The 15,788-nt window shown below is 35.2% G+C and overlaps 1 protein-coding gene across 5 annotated transcripts in view; it reads right to left on the reverse strand.

Annotated features, from left to right (window-relative positions):
• EPHA6 (EPH receptor A6) overlaps positions 1 to 15,788 on the reverse strand; it is a 529,864-nt gene that overhangs the window by 237,513 nt on the left and 276,563 nt on the right. For all 5 annotated transcript variants that reach the window (XM_069785494.1, XM_069785492.1, XM_069785496.1 and 2 more), the window contains one exon: positions 11,898 to 12,233. In XM_069785494.1, coding sequence (XP_069641595.1) covers positions 11,898 to 12,233 — 336 coding nt within the window. The remainder of the gene's footprint in view (positions 1 to 11,897; positions 12,234 to 15,788) is intronic.

The following is a 15,788-nucleotide window of genomic DNA, read 5'->3' on the forward strand; positions in this document are numbered from 1 at the left end:
TTTCTACAGCTTTTAAATGTTCGTTGTATCACTACTTAACTCACAATACTCCACTGAGGAAATAGATTGTACATGTATCAGGTACTTAAAACGTTTACCTGTCACTGCAAAAACTTAAACAGAAAGGTGGGAAATCAGTTTAAATATAAAGTAATACAGAGAGTAAGGAATGGGGTGCATCTTATCTGTGAACTTTATAGTTTCAATGAAAATATCATTTTAGTGTTACATAGACATGTAGCTCATGTATCAATCCAGTACATATAAAAATATTACAAAATTATTAAAATATTTCAACAAAGTAAAATGATATTTTCTTATAGCAAACAGAAAGACATTAACATATTAAAATGTATTGAGTACTAGACTAATGAATCAGTGGCAAATCATTTTCACACTATACAGATATTAAAAGACAGTTTTTTATAATATATAGATGCATATAGAAAGAAAACTATATATAGTAAATATTATGCATTTTTATCCTTAAAATTATATTTAATTATAGAAGAAATTCCAGATTGACATTTAATTAATTTCAATCCTCCATCAACTGAGAGACTGAATAATAGTGATTTGCTCATAAAAACTGACACATATTCCACCCACTCAAATTATTTTTGAAGATGTTAGTCTTACTCTCCCTAAAACTGCATGAGAAACCCACATTTTTAATGACTGACAATATAACCACCATCTTTAAATGGAAAAATGGAAAAATTAAGAATATTTTATTCAGACTGCTGCTTAAAAGAGTTTAGATTTATTTTGTTTATGAGAATGTAAAGGTTACCTAGAAAGTTCATCCAGAATGCTACCGTATATATGAAAATGGAAAAGCAAGATCTGAACTGATCTTTCATGCAGTAGCCTGCCTTTTGGAATTGTTCACCACCCAGTATTGCGGCTAACATTTTGGGTGCTTACCTAGAAATGTCAGGCCATCTTTACAAACAAGTCATGTCACAGAGTAATGGTTATAACAGAAAAGCAAAAATTTTAAAGGGGAGGATAATGAAGCCAATGTGATGTTAGATAACTTGGAAAACAGATGAAGATACCCTGCAGTATGTCCCTAAACCTGCACAGAACTGCACTGATACATACTTCAGAATGTGTTATAAAAACATTACAATATCATGTTAATGCCTTACTTGTGTGTTTGGTGCAGGTGGCTCTATGGGATACAGAAGCTGTATGGGCCAAGGGTGGAGGTGTTGGGACACAACTTACTTCCTTTTACATCAGCTCCTATGGGTTGCAACATGAGAAACTATTCACAGTGAAATTTAGCTTCAAAGAGCTCACAAACATCCCTTTGTTCATCTGAGATTAATTACTTTTTCAGTATTACAGTATGTTGCATGTAACAAAAGTTACCATTGAAACTGGCACCACTGAACCTGATTGTTTCAGGAAAAGGTAAGGGAGATAAATGCAGATAAAACTATGCTCTTCTCCTAAAGATAATCTCCCAGCACCAAGGTAATATACACCAGGGAACTAAATAGAGCTCTGCCGTCACACATGTTCTCTGAAAAGGTACAGACTTTAATCTCCCATGCTGTCAACTTGCTTCTTTGACCATACAAAATTCACTTCCAAATACAAGCAAGCATTTTTAAAGATAAATAGTATTTAAGACCACATTAGAAAAATGTGATTTTCTCTATTTCTGCTCTCCAAAGATTTCACATTCTAGACAGAGTTGCATTATTTATAAACTGAAATCAATACTTCCTGTAAATTGGCACAGAGGGATGCTAAATATCAGTTAAAATATTTTCCCTTTATTAGAATAAACCATATCTATGAATATGGCAATGAGATACCAAAAATTCACCTCATGTCTAATTAGTAAATGACATTTCTAGCTTGACAGAAAAATACATGAGTTGAAGGAAGAAGGCAGACCCATATCTTCTCTATTGTTGATAGACCATAGCCCATCATCCTCGAACTATAGCCTGAATTTCCTGAATCCCATTACTCCATTACTCTACACTGCAAAAAATTTTTGTTTTAGTTCTCATTGATCTTCAATTACAGGATAAAAAGAATTGTTAGATAATTTTAGGAGAACAATCTAATTTTGAAAAATGGATCTTAGAGATTAATATTATGTATCTATGAACCAGTCATTGGAATCAGACAATTTGTTTTCCAGATTTAAGTTAATATAATAAAATGATCATTTATTTCTAAACTGTAAAATACAGTACTGGAAACTGCCTGAACAACTTGTCAGTAACTTATGGGACCATGCATCAGCTGTTCACAATGCATAACTGGTTAGAATTTATGTCACTTAGATAATGCACATTAATCTCTAAACACTTCAATACAATTATAGATGAAGCACATGATTTAGAAGCTGCTGCATGTATTATTTAAAACAATATGGAAAACACAACTTTAAAAAAAACACCTTTATATTCAGACAGAATAAGCACAAAGAAAATTCTTGCAAATGTAGATTAGTTCAATGAAAAATTAGATTTAATTAACACTGGAACAATTATAGGGTTTGCCGTTAACTTCAGCAGAAAAGCTGTGACTAGTTATCCAAGTACTGTGAATGAAGGCAAAAGAACTAAGCAAGAGTCGAGGAGACAACAGGAGTGTTCAGGAAACATTAGCTGAGCCAGGCCTCCCTTGCTTTTTATCCAGTGGGACACCTGTAACTGACCTCCAGTGAAACAGCTTTGGGACATTAGATCTAATTTTGCAATTAAGAGATTTCTTGTAAATATTTGCTTTAAAATTTCAGTTTTCAAATACTGAGTAGTTTAGTGTACAAGATGACATTGTTATTCCAAGAAAGAGATATGGTGATCAAATTGGTGTAATTTGCTGAATACATTTTTTAAATACTACTAATAATACTAATAATATGTTTTTAAGTTTATTTTTTATATTATAAATTCTTTTATTCACATGCCTCTTCCTCTCACTCATGTTTTCCTTGGGAATGGTTCTGTGTATCACCTTCCTTCTCCTTTTGGCTATCAAGTTTCCACATGTAGACAGCAAAATCAGGCACTTTTATCTGATGCACTGTTTGCTAAATTCCATGTTACTTTAGTAAGTGAAAACAACCGAGACAAAATACTCTGAATAGTTAGTCCTTCACAGAATTAGTTGCACTCACTCCAGAGGGTCAACAAAGTATGAAACTGATTTTAAATGGTTTTATTGAAAAAGTCCACTTTAGAGCTTGTAGCAATGTCTTGAATACCTGATAATATTCCTGCTTAAGTGAAGGTTTTAAAGAAAGTCTTAAATGAGGATAAATAAAGAAAAAGATGCATATTTAATATGCAAAAATCAATTCTCAATGGAAACCAGAGATTGCATGCTAGACAAAAAACAGATTTAGCAGATCAAGAGTGTCTTTTTTTTCCTTCTTTTGCTCTTGGCCAACCAATACACCGGCCAATCTTGACACTGGTTGTCACCCCCCGCGCCTTATCTCTGTCAGACTAGAATTCAGACTAGAATATGAAAGCTCACTTATGACAGGGGTTGTTAATGGCAACATGCATTCCTAAACTAAATATTAAGTGTGCATATCCCAGCTAGTATAATCTTTCCAGAGGAGCAACCTTTATTATTTGTTCATTGGAGACCCAGTATAAATTTTACCACAGTGGGAAAACATTTAAATATGTAACATGGATACGAAGATAGTAAACAGATGTCTCTCATTGTTAGGCCAGGCAGAAAAAGGTAGAAGCATGTTATTAGAAATATTACCTTGAAGCTAACAGAATTGTAAAATAAATAGACTTCTGAAGCTTAGGAAACTATGTAATTTTGAGTCTGCACTCAAGCTTATTCCAATGTGCACAACTTAATGCCATTATTGTATATAAATGAAAACTATTTCCAAACTGTGAGCCTAAGGCAAATGCATATGGAAGAGTCACAGAAGTGGAAGGAGAAGGGTTGTTGAGTGTAATGAAGAAACTACATTTTAAGAAGCAAATGAATCGGAGCAACCTGCTACTGACATAATTGCTTTAAAGACCCTATAGCAAACATCAGCAGAATTGGTTTGTAATTTACCATGTCCTTCATTTTGAACATGCTCCCTAAAGGTTTGTGTGAAAGTCATGACATCTACAAACACAATTTGTTTCAGATTGACTAGCTGTGATGAATGTCTTCCTTTACTACCCTTGACCAAAATCACTCCTCTTGCCAAGAATGCAACAGAAGTCTTCATTTCACTTGTCATATACTGGGAACACCAGAGTTGTGGTTGGTTTTGGTGGGGTTTTTTTTGTGATTTTTTTTTTTGTTTTATTTTATTCTGTTTTAATGAAATAGCTTTCAGAAATGTTTAGGTAGACTTTGAAAACAGAAGGTTCCTAATGTAACTTTCAAGAATTTTGTAAACTGGTCAATTAACATTTGTGGCAGATATTTCCAATTATTTAATTCACCAGTTTATATCTGAAATATCTTGTACCCTACCTTGGCTAGAATACTCAATAATGATTATTCTAGCTATATATAATTCATTGTGAGAGGTTCTAGCTAATTGAAATGTGTTTGATCATCCTAACATGGTTCTTAGCTGAATGGTGTGCAGATAGCACCAATAAGCGTATTTGACATTCTTGTTTAAAATCACCAAAGTCGGTAAATAAATATGTCATTCTTAGGGGGCTTAATCATGTGCTGAATGCCTTTCAGCAGCTACTGACTACAATAGGAACAAACAAAATAAAGGCTTATTTCTTATGCCAGTGCTGTATGCCTACCAATTTATTTGTAACAATTATTTTACATTTTCCTCCACAAAGATCACTTTTACAAATTGAAATAAACTATTATTATTAAATAGACAATTGTTGCAGCATTTGGACACAGTATTTTAGTGACTACAACTTAAATCAGAACCTTGTTGAAAATACATGACAGACAAATTGCCAATGGTTATAAATAATAGTGTGCTAAGCAATGAAAGAAACTACTACAAAAGCTGAAAGACCACAATGGTAAATATATTATGGGAAAAATACTTTACAGTATTGATTAACCTTTTCCCCCTCCTCCTTCAAACTAGAGTTTCATTTTGTTCTCTTCGTATTGCATAACTTTAAGAAACATATCTTGAAGCTATGCATAGACTGACTAGCTTAGTGGATAATACTGGTGAATAAGAAATGAAAGTAAATGGAATCAGGTTGACTTTTGCTGTATTAAAGAAATGGCTCAACATCAATATCTGCCAGCAGAAAAAGAACATATTTGTTAAATAAAATTTGTAAGTATTTAAAAAATCTTCAGGATATAAATTAAGATTGGTTTAAAAGCCATTTTTCACCTATGATTACTGTGTAGTAATCAGTCATATGTGTAAAGAAACATCAGCAAAAAGTAGTCTAAATTTACAGAGGTGACCAGTAGATGAAAATCTGTGGGTAACAACTATGCTGCACAAAGACCTTGCCTCAAAACTTTGAATTCTGGCAGACCTGAAGAGTATTCAACAAAATGTTAGTTGAAGAAGTCTGAGAATTGAGATTTAGCATTTTTGCCTTGTGGTTTTCTTTCCAACTGTAAATGCTTAATTTATATACACACTGACATAAATATGCATATACATTCAAATAGTTTAACAGGCTGGCCTGAATATTCCTTGCATAATGCTGAATACCTTTTTAAAATGTATTGTTCAAAAGTGACTTAAAATAGGGAGTACACGTCTCAAACTTCTTTTTGTGTTAGTAATCCCTCTTACTATCTTCATGTCACATTCAGTATGGACGTTTACAGACTGTCCCTAGCCAGTAACCAATGAGTTGATATTTCTCTCCAAATTTTTCACATAAATAGCACCAGCAGCACTGTTCTGCACTGCTCCCATGACAGTACAGGGTTTGGTAGAACTATCAATACAGCTGTAGGTGTCAGGTAAACAAATGCCATAAATTTCTCATTTATTGTTGTCTATGAAAATTTCATGATCTTTCTTTCATGTGGCTTGAGCTCTGGCAATTTCTGATGGAGGTTGTTTTGTGACTGTTTCATAACAGGCTTTTATGCAACCTGCTATTCCATTTCAACAGTCATTAGAAATAGCTGTTCCTTTAGATTTGTAAACCATTAACATAAACAGTTTGGAAGATGGTTCAAAGGGCTTCATCATGTCATTATAAAAAAGAGTTTTCTTGACTTTAAAGTTACAAAGGACAATCGCAGCTGTAGAGATTTGAGACTCAGGGAAAAAAAAAAGGAAAGCTGACTTTTGATTAGGGTGAAAGTCAGATGCTACTATAGGAAGCAACTTAGGATGAGTGAACAGGGAACTCCCCTGCCACCTCAGTGAGCACCCTGAAACTATATTGTCATCAGCCAGAAGGATTAATCATGACAAACTGTCCTGGCAGTGCCACTGAGACGCTTTTCTGACACTCAGATGAGGCTCTTAACTTATACCATCTGGATTGTTATTATAATGCTATATGTCATTAATTCATGGTAATACGGTCATGTTTATTCCTGGAAGAGACACTGAAATCCATCCGTGCATTCGTCAGTTCCCACAGCTCTAAGAGAGTGATAAGAGGTTGCTGGTGCTACAGACCATCCACACTGGGCTACAAATATGTCTGAGGACCCACCTGTACTAGGAACAATGAATTGGCCATAACTTACTTGGAAAAAGAATTAGATGAAAGGCAATCCCTTTCAGACACTGGCAAGATGTTACCATCAGATTAGGAAACATCACCTAGGATATATCTGCCAATGACTCACATAAAATAAAATGTATTAGACAAAGGAATCCTGCCAGATTTGTGGTTTCAGTCTGCCTGAAAACCTCAGCTAGTCACAGGCTCCCAACACTAGACAGACTGAGCAAAACTAGACAGGCCTTTAATATAGTGACAGGGTGTGTGCCCAGACAGAGTGAAGTCTCTCATGACTCAAACTTTGTCCACTGGTAGCAAGTCTTTGATGTCATGGAGACCGGAGTCACTCACAAACTGCAGAACTGAGGAGGGAGAAAATAAGATTTCTGGGATGCAATGGCACAAGGACTATTTCTCTAGTGTAAACTTTCCATCAAGGCAGGAAAGACATGTGGAAGGAGCCCATGAAGGGAACGATGCCTGCGAAGCGTCCCACGGCTGAACTATGATTTTAGGAGAGCTAACTGCTGTGGGACTTGCTGGCAAAAGGTGAGCTGGGGGCTGCCAGCATGGAGTCCCACAGGAGGGATATGATGCAGTGAAGATGCAGACCAGACAATGAAGAAACTACACTGTCAGAGAAACACTATAGCTACAGAGTGCCACTCCTCAGTGATGCAGTGAAATGGTGGACTGAAATGGAGTAGGCCACTACCCGCCTGTATAACTGTGTACTCAGGATATGTCTCATGACTCTACTCCCACTCTCCATAGTGCAATGTTAAAAACCCCTCTGTTCTCAAGGAATAGAACATATGAATGCCCACTGAGTGAATGTGTACGTGGACATTATTATTTGGATATAGGAACTATTATTTTAACTTCTGTTTTGCTTAATTATTCATTATTTATTACTTTAATTATGCATGAAAAGCCTCAAGTACTTCTGAATTTTCTTTAGGCGATGCAGACTCTAAGGCATGCTAAGGAAGTTATATAGTGAGGTGTCTCTTCCTTCCATTAGTCATAAGAGAAACATAAATTACAAGTCAGCATATAATTCTCTGCTTCTTCACACAATGATTTAAAGTCGATTGAGTACAATTACTTCATACTCAGCATATTTATGGCTGTATAAAACTTTCTCGCTCCCATAAAGAAAAGGCATCCAGGCACTTCTCTGAACAACAGTATTGTTAAACATTTCTTGATGAGGCTTTTTTTGAAAGCATGTTTTACCTTTCAGTTGTTTACAAATTACTTTAGCAGTGATTTGGGAAAGCACTTAATATGTGCTAATGTTCTTCCTTGAACAGGGACTTGGCTTAAGTGCTTTTCTGAGCAGAATTTCCATTTATCTGAATTTAAAGTAGGGATTATTTTGATATCTCAAAACATTCTGAAACAAAGCTACACAAGAGTAGCATATAGCTCACTTCCCTCATCTCTCCATCTACAATATCTACGGTTCCTAACACAACCCTACCCCATCCTTGTTTGCCACACTTGTTGGACAAGACACAGCACATGCTGTGATCATGCAGGAACTACACATATTCTTTCTTTACTGACTAGCCAACAGACATGTTAAGTGGTTGGTCAGATGGCGTCTCTCGTCCAGTAAGCTAGCCTTACATAGCTGAACCTTTCTTTTCAACTTGCAGACCCAACTAACAGCTTGGTGACTCTAAGTGGTCATTTTTCACACTTCTGTTGAGAGAACATAATACCTGTGAAATCTTTTTCTCTGTTATTGAATTTGAGTTGGCTAATGGGTTCACAGTTCTTTACGGTGCTTGACAGCCGATGTGACCACAGAAACTGTTTCCTTATGAAGCCCGGGGGAAAAAACCCCCAAAAAAGGATATTGAATTTATGAATACTTGTACAAAATTAATAACTAAAAAAGTCATGGATGCTACCAAGTTCATTTTATATGACTTACACTAATGTTAGTACTTTTTTTTCAGTATTTGATCAGGTCTGGTAATGCTTTAGTCATCAAATCGCAGGGAGGTTTGCAGGATGCAGTTTGGAAAGCCTTTTCAAAGTGTTACTTTCCTTTAGTCTGCTTCTTGTCATTGTTAGAGTTGAGCAGTGTACTTAATCTCGTTGATGCTGGTGATTGCATCAGGAGGCAGTTAAGATTTTAGTATTAGTTGTAGTAGAGCTCTGTGCATAAAGATGAGCCTTAATCACTTTTGAATTAGTTCACTTCTGTCAGCAAATATTCTCCCTCTTTGATGCTCTCAGACTACTTTACTCACTAACTGTGGTAGAATACAATTCTTCAGTTTCTATGCATGCTCAAGGTACTCTTCATTGTACTACTTTATTGAGGAAAATGTCAACAGTAGTATCTTCTCCAAAAAGAGAGAAAAAGCCCTGAAGAACAAACAAATAATTTTGCATGTTTAAAGAAGAATCTGTTAATTTCACATAAACCATCAAAAAGAAGGGGCCACTAGAGGGAAGTACATCCAATATGCTCAAAGAAAATAAAATGCTAGCTCCTTAGCTATTGTAAAGTATTGTAGCTAACAGAAGGGTCTAGGTTTACAATAGCTGAAGATATTGTTCTATATTCTTTACAAAGATATGACAATTGAATAAAACAATTTATATATTTATAAAGAGGTCTAGTACTTCATAAAATGTGTATACCAAAAACATTAAAACAGTATGTATGGAAAGATTATGCATAAAAAGGTAGTATGAACATGGAATAAATATATTGTGTAGGTCAAAGGAGAAAAATTGTTTTAAACCAATACGTTTGGACTTCTGGTAACGCAGCCCTTGTACACATTAAGATATTTTTGGTTTGTTGTCACATCATGCGTATAATCTTGGATCTTTGTTTTATATGAACATGTGCACAAACCTGCAACACCATGCAATAAGTTCTGGCCTTTTCAGTATAATTAAGATTGTAAGGAAAGACTGTAACAGTGAATTTACTGTTTGGTCGTGTAGCTAGAAAAAGGAATGCAATATAAAGGTGATTATTTAGTATTTTTGGTACGTATGGCAAAAGCAAAACTATAAATTGTTTACTAATAGCTGGCTAACAATAAAAATAGAAAAGGTCACTAATCCTTTTATCTGAGAACTTCCATGTAATTTATAAACATTAATAAAATCCCTGTAATGTTCTGAAGCTTTAGTTCTACAGCTTCCTTTTCTGAGGTTAGATAACCTAGCTTTCTCTGTATCACTTCTTATTTATGACTAAAAGTAACTCACAAAAATGTTTATTGTCCTCTCAATAATTTCCATCAATGAAAATGCCATTAATTTTCTTCAATATTTCATATGACACTATCTTTCTCTCTAAATATACAGTTACCGTGCTTATGATTTTAAACAACTACACAGTTTGTAAGCCTACAAAAATAGTTTTATCTTTATAACTATGTTTTATAGATGCCTCCATGTCATTTATTACAATGCTTTCTCCTGCAAAGGTGTCTTTTTATATCCAAATAAATTGACAGATATTCTGGAAATCTGGTCTTAAATTCTCTGAAGCCCTTCCAACAGCATTTTTAGTAATGTAAGAATTATTACAGGGAATGCAAGCACTCTACACTCTAGAGTTTACTGTCAGTGTGTCACAAATTATCAAAACATTGGTCTTTTCCCTGCTTTGAGTAAACTGCAGTGAAAATCTATATCCTTAAACCAGGAACAGACAACAGCAAAATACATATTTTTTACAAGCCCACCACTTAAATACACATCACAACCTATGTTCACAGAGCTGTCAGCCAGTTTAAAAACAAACTGTATCTCTGGTGACCTCCACTTGTGCATGCTTGGTGCCTTGCATTTAGTACCATGTAACAAAACATCTAAAAATAAGCAGACATAGGGGTAGTTTCTGGGACCATGTTTTTTGCCTTTAATGAGAAAGGAAAAGAGATACAGGTTTGCAACATGATAGGTAGCCTAAGAGCTTAAGGCAATTCTCAGTGCAAGGCATGTATCATTAGGCATCTTATGTAATTAGCCTTTTTGTTACCATCATCACATGAACGGTGAGTGAGTAGTTTTCGTGCTTTTTCTAATCCATTTTCATGAATATTATTAGTATTACCATCATTGTCATTATCATCACCATCATCATCACAGCAAGCTGTTAATTTTTGTATGCCCAAAGGCAAACAAGCCATTACTTACTCATCAACAAAACTACTTGTCCCACATACGCAGGTAAGAAGAATTTTGCTAGGCTGATCAGTGAAAGAACCCAGGGCCTTCCTACAAGTGGAACGTAACAGGGTCCTCCTGAACATTAGCACTTTTACTAAATACTTTCATATTATCAAAGGCCTTCTACTCAAAACAGTAGTGTTGCCAGTTCAGGTCATGTTCTACATTAAACGCTTCAGCTACAGTTGCAATGTCACTGCACAGTAGGTGAAAAACATTTCTGGAACAAATGTCAGCAAGGGATTATTTTGAAATAACCTTCTCATCTACAGTAACACAAGCCAGAAGATAACACTGCTATATAGATTACTTTGTTGGTAACCCATGATGCTGTTTCCTGGCATAGTAAGTATTTCTAAAGATGGAAGAGGAAAAAGTTGCAGAAGTAAACAAAAATATAGGGCTGTTTTAGTTTCCATGTTTCTCATAAAGGTTGACCTTGAACATGAATCTGAACTGAAATGGGGGGAAGAAAAAGCTCAAAAACAATAATGCAAAGTGGGCAATTAAAGGAAAAAGTCTGTTAGGATACCTCACCTAAAGAAATGGCTCATACAGATGTTGAAATATCTTACAGTGAAGCATGCTGTATTAGTACTGTGAAACATGGATACTAAAGGAAGCAAGTTCACTTTCATTTCACCTTTGAATTGTGAAATTGTAATGGATAACCTGTGGTGGTTTCCTCTTTCAAAACTGAAATCATAGGAAAGACTTGGAAAAGCACCAGATGCAGACTCAGGTTCCAGTGAACCACTGATACAGTTAGTCTCAGCTAGTTAAAGCCTCCACTTAATTTTAAACAGGAGGTATGTTTTTGTGCCCTGTGTAATGGGGTCAAGGGCCAACTGCCAAAAGCATTTAATGCCCTCATCAGCAGAAGCTGGAAGTCCTCACCAAAAGCAGTCAAAAACATTTAACAATCTGCAAAACATCCCAGCTTGCTGACCCAGACTTCCAAGAAACAAAATGAACCCCCTAATAAGTGCATAGATGACAGGGGCACAGTAAGAGACATGCAGTGCTGGGACTTACCATCTTGGTCTGTGGTAACTGTGATAGCTGTGAACTGCTTGGGAGAGAAACTCAGCTCTGAGACCCCATTTGTGGCTTCTATTTCAAAGGTGTAGTTCACATGCGACACAAAGTCAAGCACTGTCACAGAGGAGTTGATGAGACCTGTGTGCCTGGGGATGAAACGGATACCTCCCCCACAAATCTCACACTGGCTGGCATCTGACCCGCATTTCTTACAGATGACACTGTAAGTGAGATCTTTTCTTCCTCCAGTATCACTCGGGGGGCTCCATTCCAACATGAGAGCTGTTTCATTAATGTTAAAAATCACATTCCTCGGAGCAGAAGGTGGCCCTGCAGAGAAGGAGGGGAAAGCCTGTTAAGTGACAGTTGTCTATTTTGAAGAAAAAAACACATGAAAAAACATATTAGTCTTAAGGCAATTATTTGCAAATAGAAGCTAAAAGAGTTATGTTTCATTAACAAATTCAATGTAAAAATTAAAAATTATCTGAATACTTACTATCCTTAAAAATTAAGCAGGAATAATAAATGGGTGAGATCATAAAAAGTTGAATAATCTAAATAAATTACAATTAATTCAGAAATAATTTAAGACAACATAAAAATTACTTGGGAATGTCAAGCCTAGACTTGATAACACAAATTTGCACTAAATACCTCTTGATCTTGTGGGACACTGAGGTAGACCTTAACCACAAAATTTATTTCCTTCTTTTATGTTTAGTAATGTAGGCTTTTCTGATAGTTATAATCTTTGATGTTTTTTAAGAGTCAAATTGAAAAATAAATAAATACCAGCTTTAGAATAACTACAAGGGCTAAAATTGTTTATATTAGTTCTTTAGTGCCAGATATTTCTTCTATCCTTCACTGCTTATCCCCAGGGATTTCTTTGCTGCTGTTCGTTAACAGACTTAGGTGGCAACAGGCCAAGACTATTAGGCACAAGAGACAGTTTACAAGTTTTTTTCTTTCCCACCTGGCACCTCATCAGCATCAGTATAACAGTGAAGACATCAACCTTGCAAGTTAAAGGTCTAAAAGGATGGCCGCAAAGCGGGAGAAAAAGTAATTCTTGAAGACTGTGAGGAGGGATGTAAAGACAACAGTAGCAGGCAGAGTATAGGAAAGCTCTCAGTTAGCCAGCAGGTGGTAAAGCTCTCCATGTACTGTCAGATGAACCATGAGCGACCCATTTCCCCTGGATCCCACAATAGTCAAGGTATGTCCAACAAGTTTTAAGCTGTTATGCTGACTTACTGTGTAGGATCACATGTAAATCATCTGAGGCTTTATATATTGGCTCCACAGTCTGATAGAAGAGCTTTACCACCTAGTTATTTTTCAGATAGAAATTAACGAAGGAGTGAAGGAAAGGCAGAAATTGTTAAAGGAAGTCTGAATTATCTTATCTCCATTTCTTATTATATTCTTCCACTTAACATATTTCAACCAAGCACTTACAGACACATGGCTTTCAAAAACAATTTGTATATAGTCCCAAAATATGCTAATAAAAATTATGTAAGAAACAGATTTGGCAAAATGCAAGGCCTTATACTCCAGGTTTTGATACAGGTAGGATGATTGTGGTAAACTCAGCTGGTGATCTCTGGGTTTTTTTGAGCTGAATGAGTTGAATAAGCATTATATTACCAGCTCTCAATGTAAAATTACAGTGCACATGGATTGCTTAGCCAATGGTTAGCAGAACTTTGAAAACTTTCAGCTTGCGTTGCAGCTTTTCATGATTTATACAACCTGTCAGCAAGATTTAAGTACACAGTTTTGATTGAGATGCTGTTCAAACATTAAGTGAGCTTTTCATTACTTCAGGGCCTCTTAAGCAGACTGAAAGACTGTGTGAAACATTTGCAAATGACATCAGCTAATTTTTACACAGAGTATATTTCACCCAACAAATGGAGTGGCACCATAAATCTGAGAAAGTCAGATAATTAAAATCTCATAATGTCCTTTATAAAAACTTGAAGAGAATGAGAGAAGAACTAAACAAAAAAATGAACAAAAATATTGATCAACACTCTTGTAAATTCCAGTTCTACAACTTGTAGCATGAGGACAAGACCTTGTGCCCAAAGGATGGTCAGATAAATGGCCAGAACTTTGCATTAGGAAGGAAAACAAAATATCAAAGCTCCTCCTAACATTTCATACATAAATCAGTATCTCAAATCTCAATCCCCCCCAAAATTAAAAATATACTTTTTTCTAATCATTCAATTCCATTATTTCTTTTTTTCCCTAAGATCTGCAATTACTACAGCACTGATACACTGATTCAATTTTCAAACTTTTAGCTATTTATTTGACCAAACAAAATGTAGTGATTTAGAAAATCAAGCCCATGAGTGGTTCTGTAATATGCACCTCCATCTGAAATAAATCCATTTATTCAAGTTCTTAATTCTTGAATATTACCCTGAATACTAAAATGGACTATACTTTAACAGAAAACATTACTATATCTTACATTTTACTAATAAGCTATACAGTAGTAAAGATGTATACAGTTTTACCTATACATAGGACCAAGAATGAATACTAACTTTAATGAATGAAAGAGGCAATAACAGTTGCAGAGAAAAAAGTCACTATTCACCAACATTTGTAATTTTTAAGTGATGCTATTTGTTTACTTGTGTGGCATAAATGTGGGTATAAAAGCTGGAATGCTTGTAAAGAGAAAAAAGTTTGGTGTGGGAGGGATAATGTGAACTAATAAATGTTAAGGTTTTCTGTGAACTATAGTTGAACATTTGAGTTGCTTTTTTCTTTCTGGTATTTATTTGCAACTTTAAATAACTGAGACTATGTGTTCATTAAAATGATTTTTGCCTTAAAGTAAATGATGAGTTAGCTGCTGGATTTCAAGCACTTGATATTTGGAGGTGTTATATAGCTTTGCGTTTTTCTAGTGGACAAGAAAGTTTAAAATATTTTGAATGGGTGAGTATTTATTCATATATCTATCTGTGAAGAGTTCATAGCAGCCAAAAAGCCCCAGACAGTAAAGACCAGATATTTTTCAGCATATCAAGAAATCATTTAGCTGAATGGTATGTGGTTCATTTGTACTGAAGATCAATATTTCTGGAACCCATCAGATGAAAATTATATTTGTAATTTGCAATTTTTATGGTCACAGAGAATATTTTGAGTATTTCCTTCCTGGTCTTTGACTGTGACTTTGTGATAAGTCTAACACTGACGGATTTGAAATACTGTAATAAGTATTTATAAATAGAACTTGTTAACAAAGGCTAATTATATTGATACATGATTTTCCAACGGTGTGGAAAACAGAGATGAGGTACGGTCTTGAAGATTGTGATGTGGTCCAAAAGCCCCTACAACCTTAGAGTGTCTCAGATTTACAAATCTCTAAACTTCCCATAAAATTACTGTGAGGTTGATGGTTCTAGCTACTCTGGAGAATAGTTCCGAGATCAGAATAAGCTAAAACTAGCACAGATTACTTCAGCTTCAGCCCTTATTATGTATGTGCAGAAGACAGGAATAATTATGTTTCCTCTAAAAACATGCTGTGATAATTAAATAATGACTGGTCTTAACAAATTCCCACTGTTAAAACCAATGAGGAGTTTTAGGAATATGGAGGATGAGCCTTAATCGCACTTACATATGTGCACAAGTTTAAGCGGATCAGTAATTCCCTTCAAATAATTGGTAATACTCATGCACTTAAAACTAAGCAAGTGTGTAATTGCTCGAAGAATTGGAGCCATTATTTTAAAACTGGCTTAAATTTAATCTTACATAAACTATAGATACTATGACAATGGGTCATCACAGCTCAGGTTTTTTATGTCACTTCAACTTTGGCAGGCCAAAACAGGAATT

Source organism: Haliaeetus albicilla, chromosome 6 (assembly GCF_947461875.1).
Source record: "Haliaeetus albicilla chromosome 6, bHalAlb1.1, whole genome shotgun sequence".
In the NCBI taxonomy this organism is placed as follows: Eukaryota; Metazoa; Chordata; class Aves; order Accipitriformes; family Accipitridae; genus Haliaeetus; species Haliaeetus albicilla.